The 10,014-nt window shown below is 42.0% G+C and overlaps 1 gene segment (V, D, J or C); it reads left to right on the top strand.

Annotated features, from left to right (window-relative positions):
- The first annotated feature begins 4,760 nt into the window (after positions 1-4,760).
- Positions 4,761-6,974, top strand: LOC134352440 (immunoglobulin lambda variable 5-37-like). The segment is given in 3 exon segments: positions 4,761-4,807; positions 5,453-5,535; positions 6,661-6,974. Coding segments are annotated over 3 exon segments (444 nt in total).
- The last annotated feature ends 3,040 nt before the right edge of the window (positions 6,975-10,014 follow it).

The following is a 10,014-nucleotide window of genomic DNA, read 5'->3' as shown; positions in this document are numbered from 1 at the left end:
CTGCAATTGCTGGAAATTTTCAGCAGCAGATATGCAAACTGCTCCGAAAGCCACCGGCAGGTCTGAAGGGAATTGAATTACATGAATCGATCAAGATTTGTGCAGTGATACGTGGAAATTATGTTTTACTTTTTAGGAATTACGTCCTTGTCAGCATTTCTAACCCACCTAAGGTGCGAAGGAATTTGTGGAATTGTACAAAACGTAGAGCTCATTCATCTATCCAGACAATATAGAGTTTTTTTTTTGTTTGTTCACCGCATGTGAGGCATTTTGCTTTGAATCAGCCCAGGAGAAGTGTACTGCAGTTGCATCGCACTGAAATGGAACCACGACAACATGTCTCGGATTGACGCGATGAACACCCAGAAATTCAACGCTGTGTTACTCAACTGACATTTCCTCAGCAACGCACATCAAAGTTGCTGGTGAAGGCAGCAGGCCAGGCAGCATCTCGAGGAAGAGGTACAGTCGACGTTGCAGGCCGAGACCCATCGTCACCAGCAACTTTGATGTGTGTTGCTTGACATTCCAGCATCTGCGGAATTCCTGTTGTTGACATTTCCTCAGTATGGGTTTGGATACTTTTCTTCCGCATCATTAATTTCAGTATTCCAAACTTCGCCAAGTTAATTCGATTTCCTTATCAAGATGGCGAACGTCTCTACATAATTAACTCCTTGCTCGTGGCACGATGCCTGCGGTAGTAGTGTTAATCATGAAGTAACACTGTTGTCCAATAACGGCATTGATAGAAGGAAACTGTCAAAACTGCAGGCTGTCATGGGAGCTTGCGATTTTCCCAACCAATCCTTGTTATTGAATTGGTTATCCACACAGATATAAAACGGGACAAAGGCCCTTCCTGCACCACGTGCCGCCCCTCCAACAATTCAACATAAGACATAAACATAGGAGTGGAATTAGACCAATCAGTCCATCGTTTCAGCTCCGCCAACCCACCATGGCTGATCTCGCATCCCACTCAACTCCATACTCCTTTCTTCTGCCGATACCCTTTCATTCTCTGACCGATCAGAAACAATGAACTTCAGCAGTAAATTTAGGCACGGACTTGGTTTCCACTGCAGTCTGTGGCATTAGTTTCTTTTTTCTTCCTAACTGGTTGCCACTCGATGTTCACTCCTTATCTTTGTTCTAAATGTTGGCCCCTCAATTTTGAGGCGGTGCTCTCCAGTTCCGAATAGACCCACCATCGGAAATATCCTCTCCATATCTACCCTTTCAACATTTGGAAGATTTCAATGAGATCGTCCGCATTCTTCTAAATCTCAGTGAATACAGGTGCAAATATGATAAACCTTCATCATATGTTTATTCCTGATCCTCCTCTGGGCTCCCTCAAATAACGACACATATTTAGTGAGTACGGGGCGCAAAACAGCGGACAATGCTCTACGTGCAGCCTGGCTAGTGTCTTATTAATTGCTTAGAGTTTTCGCCGTGTTTTGTATTCCATATGAGATATTGCCAACATTACATTTTCCTTCTTTACCACATACTCAACTACATACTTGTCTTTTTCATTTTCATTCATAACCTCGGTTGTATCCTGCAGTTTTTTTATTATATTCCACTCGCTTTATTTTTTTTATATATTCTTCACTTATCTCGTCGAAAGATCAGGTTTTCATCTGTATATGCATATTTGTTTTCACTTTTTGAATTAATTGCTTTAGCTGCATTAATTTTGCCTGTAAGCTCAGATTCGTCATCAGCATTCTGTGAAAGCTCTACCTTTGTGTTTTGTAATTACCGTCAGGTTGCGAAAAATTGCTGAAGTATTTGAACTTCTGTGAACTCTTCGGGTGGTGTCATCTCATTACTTTATTGCATAGCATTGTTGCAGTCTTTAGGTCTGTTTCACTAGCTCTCATATTAATTCATGTGTTTTGTAAAAACATTTCTTCGGAGATAGACTAATTTTATAATAAGTCCACGTTTATCTACCATTCGTTGTGCAATTTACTTACAGTAAGGAATGTGTTGTTTATAAGCTGTTGATAATTTGCCATTGTGTGCGTTTACGTATCTCTCACCCTGTCTCAAGTTCAGCTACTTGATAATATATGTGCATTATGAATGTGTTTAGTTCGAATAATAATGTTAATCTGTCTTTCTTCCATCAAAAGCTTGAGTGTCCTCGTTTGCACGTGGACCTCTGTCAAGAGTAACACTTGCAGCAGTCGCCGCTACTTTGACTGCTGACTGAGTCTTTTGGGGTTTTACGGTGCCTGCCTGTCTAACAGGTACAGCAACACAAGCGATTTTCTTAGAGGCAATCCCAGCGCTAGTGCTAGTTCTCTTAAAAGGAAAAGAAGTCGGCTAATTTTGTTTAAGTGTGCTTTCTGTATCTGCTCTGTGCTACAGTGTTCCATGTTTGTCCTCCGTTCAGCAATGCCGTAAGAGCAAATAATGACAAATTTATTTTATTTCTAAATTTCTTTACGATATAGTTAAACATTCTCTCTTTCAGATTGATTTTTTTTAACTCACTGATTATTTCCACTTTTCCTGAACCCATTCCTACATGTCACACTGTCCTGTTTGAAGTCCTCATAATTCAAATAAATCATTTACCCATTAATCTTGTGCTGTTGTCTATCGCCGCTTGTCTATCGAGCTTGCATCGATTGGTCGGTTGTAGCCCGGTGAGAAAACACAAATTATTCCTCATACTCGGTTCGATTAGAGGAGAATTCTGAACCCCTTCTGAGCGATGAAATTGGCTGAAGTAACGTGATGTGATAATGATGATAATAATAATAATAATAATAATAATAATAATAATAATAATAATAATAATAATAATCTGAGTCAGAATACCACAAATATATATTCTAACGCAGCAGTGATTGCACAGAGGACAATCCATAATAATTGTCTGCATACAATGACACGGAATAATCAGGCAAGAGCAACTTAAATTATAGATATAACCAATCGAAAAATACACAATATCCAAATCAGTAACTGAGAAAAAGCAACATTGTTGATATGCTATAATAAAGCAGGAAATTTAAAGACTTTGAAACATGAGCAGCTATACATTGACCCATGGTAATATGTACAGCTGGTATAATCCCAAAGTCACTACATTATACTATTGAAAAACTGAGCAAGTAAAGCAGTATCCATGTCGGTCTTCAGAAAGCCACAATACGAAACATCACAAGAATAGTTCGAAATTTTCCAGCAGTTGACAAATAGACGTGTTTGGCTGTACCTGGCCCTTATGTTTTAACAGTTTAAGCTGAGAGAAAAAAATGTAATAATAATAATAATTATAAAGATAATATTGAGAGCAATATTTGCACAATTCTTTGAAAATTAGTCAGCAGTTTGTAGTATCAGTTCAGAGTTATGCTGCAATTATGCGGGCATTGTTGATAATGCAAATAATGTTGCTGACCGAGCAGAGAATAAAATTCGGCGAAATTAGCCAGAGTATAACCTGAGTGCATTATACCTGTCATCTCTCAAAGAAAGAGAAAGAAAGCTAATCAACATTGGTTAGCTGGTTCTCACGCAGAGCATTTTTTTTTTTAAATTTTCTATCCTTCCACTTTTTCCACAGCCACTGGGTAGCCGTGGGAATCCGCATGTCCCCAACCCTAACGCCGCTATTGCGGTAATTTCGTTACCTACGTGGAACAGTCCATGTTCCAAAACTCTCTTGTAGCGTTTCAAAATTCTTCATTTTTTTTTTTCATGCTACATAGACGACTGTACTGGTGCTGCTTCACGTACCCTTGCTGAAGTCTTCAATGCTATCATCTTTGCTTCCTAATTCTACAGTGCTCCTCAAATCACCTGTTCCATTTCTGAAACCGTTCTCGCCTTTCTATATTACTTTGTCTCATTCACTGGAGCGCTCTGGAAACTGACAGCTGATACGTTTATCAACTTTGTGACACTCACAGTTATCTTGTTGAAACTACATTTCACTGTCGCATCTGTAGATTATGTCATTTCCTTTTCGCAGTACCCCTGTCTTGCTCATCAGTTGCAAGGAAATTGCGTGGAAAAGGAACCACAGCTATTGTGAATAAAATCTGATGCTTTTCCCCACATCAGATAATTCGGAAACAGTGAAACAATTGAATTCATCTAGAACAGAAACCGGCTGAGGTTTCTCTGCCCAGTTTTGAGAAAGAACCTGCCACAGCAGACTCTCTAGCAGATGTATATTCCATCTGACTCCCGGAGACGAAACCATGAAATTCCTCTTGTATGTCACACTCTGCCTCTGCTTTGACCGTGAGTACTGTTCACAAATTTACGTAATATTCGAGTTAAGTACGAAACTGAACGAGTGCACGCAGAATCCCTGCAGTCATCGTGTTAGCTCTCTATTGTGTGTCACAGCTAATGCTGTTCCGCTTCTCCTTATTCTTAATTTCCAGTCTTCTTCAGCCAGACCGTGACCCAGAGCCCGACAGCGGTGACGAAAACTGAATGCCAGTCTCTCACAATCACATGCACTTTCCGTACTGGTTGGACGGGATCCTATAGGTTTGTAACCGGATATTTCTTCAAACAAACACCGCGAAAAACGGGATGGGAACCAATCTCCACAGGAACGAGATTCATAATTGCGCAAAATAACGCCGAAATGATATTTACATTGAAAATTATGAATCTTGAAGTTGACGACAGCGCCACCTATTTTTGTAAAGCTGAATATAAATGGTGCACACAATGTTTGGAAAGGGATCACCACCGTACTCAAACAGGAGATGGAAATTATCCCATCAACATCTCAAGCAGCGGAGTTCTTGTGCTGGTAATTTCTGAAGGTTCTTCGTCTGCGTCCCACACAGTCTAGTTTGCAATGGGACTGGATGTTGTCTGTTCAGACGGTAGTTATTTTCTCTTCTGTATTTGATTGGAAAACCACCTTTCCCAGGAACTGTGCAGGAAACAGCAAGTGAGAATGTTTCTCCCACTTTCCAATCTCCAACTTGAGATGGGACCCTGCTCCAACAGCATGGAAGCTGGAATAGCAGCTGGGAAGATGATTTCTCCTGCCCAACAGTCTCCTGCAATTTGAACTTGACATGAAACAGTGTGGATAAATTGCATGCACACAACGAAAGATAATCGAACAAAAACGTTTGGTCCCTTCAAAATATATATTCTGGAGTAGGGTAATAGAATCATATGTCACATCACATTCGCACAGTGATCAGCTGAATCCCATTGTCTTTTACCTCTCTCAGGGAAGTTTTTGATATTTGCTGCAGCTCAGGGAACCGACATACGGAAACTATGATGAGGTTATTTTACAGAGATCAATTCTCATATTTAGCTTCAATTGTGTTTGTGAAACATTGAATGCAGTTGTTCTTGTTTAAAAAGTCTGGAATGTTTCAACGCCCTCCAATGATTGCTGCTGAATAGACTGAGTTGAGGATGATTTTTGTACCAGTGAGATAAAGAGCCGGATCACGGTGTGCTACTGGAATACTTACTATGAAGATGGAACCGGGTCTACACTCACTGTCACAGTCGGTAAGTTTTTCAACCTTATGAAGCTTCTTTTGAATGTGCATGTTACAGCAGTTTAGCTGAAAATTTCAACTTTGATTGATATTTCTGTTATAGAAGCTATGTTGGGTTTGATGCCAAATAATACGCTTAGATTGCCAGCCTAAACTTCGTCTTAGGAACGGTAACATAGAAGTAAAAACAGGGCATAACTGTAACTACGCAGTGCGAAAGGAGACGTAGGGGATTATTCCTATATACAGAGCGTGTATTTCTTAGCCGTTTTAGGGGCAGCGGAGCAATACTGATCTTGGGTCAGCACCCAGGGCGATCAAGTTTGATGGGACTTCTCAGGGGTGTCGTTCGGTCAGTGATTGTTTTAGTAGAGATCCTCAGAAGCTGCATATAGGAAGATTAAGGATTTTATATTTTTTTTATATCAAGCACAAACTGGCGATGTAATTAGTGAGGGGAGACGCCAAGTTACAACTGAGTCTGACGCCTAACTGTAAACTGAAATGCAAGCGAAATCTGTCAGACTGTGTGATAACATTTTAAGATGACAGCATATGTACTTTATGCAGCAAAAGTAGAACCAGCAGAATCAGAAAAGATTAAAACAAACAAACAAAAAAAAAAAACAACGACATATGGAAACTGCCTGGTCTGTTAAAAAATAGAGGATGACTTGACACAGCGAAAGGGAATAAAACCGGAAATCCGCTGATGCTGGAACCTAAGGAACACACCCAAAATGTTAGAATTCCTAATCGTCATTCCGTTACAAACATGAAAGAGAGAAAAAATAGAAGTTTTCACAATAGAACAAGTAGATCCTCCAAATAGCTGGATGTTTGCTGTCTGAGAATATTTCACAAATGGTCTACCTTTTTTTTTATTTCACATACTCCAGTATTTTCATGCAATCATTCCACTTCCCCTCCTATTATTTTCCATTCTCCTCCTGCACCATCTAGCAAATATTTCTGCAGCGCAGAAAGTCACTGGAATAATTGCCAAGTACACGAAAAACAGTTTGGACATATTGTGAACGAAACCAGCCGGTATGGTTCCTTCACCTATTCCTATGCGTGGCCAATCCAGTAACGATAGTATAGTAATTCTGATGCCTCTTTTAAATTCCTTCAGATCCTATATCCCTCGTGGCCAAGAGTCCTCCTCGACAATCTTCTTATCCTGATGACGTCGTCACAGTAAGCTGCGAATATTCCGGGTTTTGTCCATACACGATACATTGGTACCGGCAGCTTCAAGCAGAGCCTCCAGAATTTCTGCTCCAGACGCATACCTCTGGAGATCAGGATCAGCAAAATGCTGCCGAAGAACACTTCTTCGGTTCTGTCGATCGGGAAAATAAAATCAGCATGTTAAAGATCTCGAAACTGCAAGTGAGAGACTCGGCTTTGTACCAATGTGCCATCAGTCGCCGAAGAGCACAGTGATAGACACGAGGAAGCGAGATGCACAAAAACCTCAATGTTGTGGATTACACAGTGTTTCAAAATATGAGAGGAGTAGTACAAAAATGTACGAGCACAAAGACCGCAGAGAAGATGCTGAAAATCCTGCACTAATCTGTCATATTCGAAATGACGCAGATGTTAAATCCTAACGGTCCGTCCTCAACATCGGCCAACGGGGGCACTCACTGCTAATTATATGAATACAGTTCTAAGAAATCCAGTTCCAAAGGAGTCTCCTGTCAGCCACCACCGCAACAAATATATTGTGGCAAATATGCGGCCCATTATGACAAACAAGAAGAACTTTATATATATATATATATATCTCAGGTGATGGCTTTATTGAGACCGGCACAAAAGCAGACCGGGCGTTATGACTCCAGGCTCATTCATTCACATTCAGACAGCGGAAGGCGGAAGTCATTCTTACACATTCTGGTAATAGCTCACTGGACAATGTATATATATGTATATAAATATTTTTTTTCCAACGTTTTGCTTCCAGAAAAAAAGAAAACAGAGATTATGACAGACAATATCATGCTGAACACAAGAAATAATTTCGGATTTGCTGTATCCCATAAGAATTTGGATAAACATTAAAACTCTTTTATTGAATTTAACAGGTTTAATTGCATAATAATGCTGGCACTTTGAGTAGTTCTACTGAGCTTAAAACGTTTTGCAGATAATTTTGTACAGAGTATTCTGTGCCACTCGTGACATTGTCCAACAATATTCCGCAAGCATTAATGGATTCCAGTTGACCTGATACCGCTTCTCCATGGTTGCAAAGTCCTGGTGAAGCCTTTCACCATGTTCGTCCCTGACTGCATTTAAAGGATTTAAAAGGACAGAAACCCATGCTTCGGGTTTAATTCGGAGGAGGAAGTCTGAGAATCGGAGCGGGAGTGCGGAGGAAGCCATTTATGAATTTTTCTTTTTTATTCCATCGGCTTTCAGAGAGATGGGACTGCGCAGACGTGTGACGTCGGGCAGTGAAGCACGGAAGATTTAAAAGGAACAGAGACTCGTACAGCGGCCAGCGGAGTCTGCAGGCTGCGGAGTGAGCCGGGAGCAAAGGGAAGGCTTAAAGGCTTCGGCTCAACGGGCTTAGGCGGACACGGGTGAGGCGAAGAAAGGCGAGGCGATATTCATTTTTTGTTGTTATTTGAAAGGAGGGGCAGTGTGAGTGTGAGGGCAGTTTGTTGTTCTCGGTGCCGGATATGGGAGGTCGTGGAGTCGCCAAGCCTCCCGGACGTCGACATCTGCGCAAGGTGTGCCGAGATGGAGCTCCTAAGTGACCACATTAGGGAACTGGAGTTGCAGCTCGATGACATTTGCCTGGTCAGAGAGAGTGAAGAGTTGATAGAGAGGAGTTACGGGCAGGTGGTCACACTGGGGCCACGGGAGACAGACAAGTGGGTCACGGTTAGGAGAGGGAAAGGGATGAGTCAGGTAATAGAGAGTACCCCGGTGGTTGTGCCCCTTGACAATAGGTACTCCTTTTCGAGTACTGTTGCTGGGGAAGCTTACCTGGGGGAAGCGACAGTGGCCGTGCCTCCGGCACAGAGTCCGGACCTGTAACTCAGAAATGTAGGGAAAGAAAGAGGAGGGCAGTGTTAACAGGGGACTCGATTTTAATGGGTTCAGATAGGCGTTTCTGTGGACGTAGTCCAGAGACCCGCATGGTAGTTTGCCTCCCTGGTGCTAGGTTCCGGTATATTTCTGATCGCGTCCAAGATATCCTGCAGTGTGGGGGCGGTGGGAGTGGGGGGTGAGGAGCCGGAGGTCGTGGTACATATAGGTACCAAAGCCGTAGGTCGGAAAAGGGAAGGGGTTCTGAAAGGGAGTTAGGAAAGGAGTTGATAAAAAGGACTGCAAAGGTAGTAATCTCGGGATTACTGCCTGTGCCACGCGGCGGTGAGAGTAGCAATGCAATGAGGTGGATTAGAATGCGTGGCTGAGGGTTAGGAGCCGGGGGCAGGGATTGCAGTTTTTGGATCATTTGGACCACTTTTGGCGCAGCTGTGACCTGTACAAAAAGGACGGATTACACTTGAATCCTAGGGGGACCAATGTCCTGGCGCGGAGTTTTGCGAAGGCTACTGAGGTGACTTTAAAGGAGAATGGTTGCGGGATCGGAATCAAATTAAAGAGACGAGGAGCGAGGAGGTTACTTTACACCAGGAGAATGGGAACAAGTGCAGAGAGACAGAGGGGTGTAAAATGAGGGTAGAAGCAAAAAGTAGTAAGGTGAAAAGTAAAGTGACAGTCCGCAAATCCAGGGCAAAAATCAAAAAGGACCACTTTTCAACCTAATTGTATACGGGCCAAGAGTGTTGTAAAAACAAGCCTGAAGGCTTTGTGTGTCAATGCAAGGAACATTCCTAAAAAGGTGGATGAATTAAAAGTGCAGATTGTTATTAATTAATATGATATAGTTGGGATCACAGAGACATGGCTCCAGGGTGACCAAGGATGGGAGCTCCACATTCAGGGATATTCAATATTCAGGAGGGATAGACATGAAAGAAAATGAGGTGGGATAGCATTGCTGGTTAGAGAGCAGATTAACGCAATAGAAAGGAAGGTCATTAGCCGGGAGGATGTGGATCGATGTGGGTAGAGCTGCATAACACTAAGGGGCAGAAAACGCTGGTGGGAGTTGTGTACAGGCCACCTAACAGTAGTAGTGAGGTTGGGGATGGCATTAAACAGGAAACTAGAAATGGGTGCAATAAGGGAACAGCAGTTATAATGGGTGACTTCAATCTATATATAGATTGGATGAACCAAATTGGTAAGGATGCTGAAGAAGAGGATTTCCTGGAATGTATGCGGGTGTTTTTTTGAACCAACATATCGAGGAAACAACTGGAGAGCAGGCCATTCCAGATTGGGTATTGAGCAATGAAGAAGGGATAATCAGAAATCTTACAGTGAGAGGCCCCTTGGGTAAGAGTGACCATAATATGATGGAATTCTTCATTAAGATAGAGAGTTACATATTTAGTTC

This window comes from Mobula hypostoma, chromosome 10 (assembly GCF_963921235.1).
Source record: "Mobula hypostoma chromosome 10, sMobHyp1.1, whole genome shotgun sequence".
NCBI classification, from domain to species: domain Eukaryota; kingdom Metazoa; phylum Chordata; class Chondrichthyes; order Myliobatiformes; family Myliobatidae; genus Mobula; species Mobula hypostoma.
This window is presented reverse-complemented; position numbering and strand designations above follow the sequence as displayed.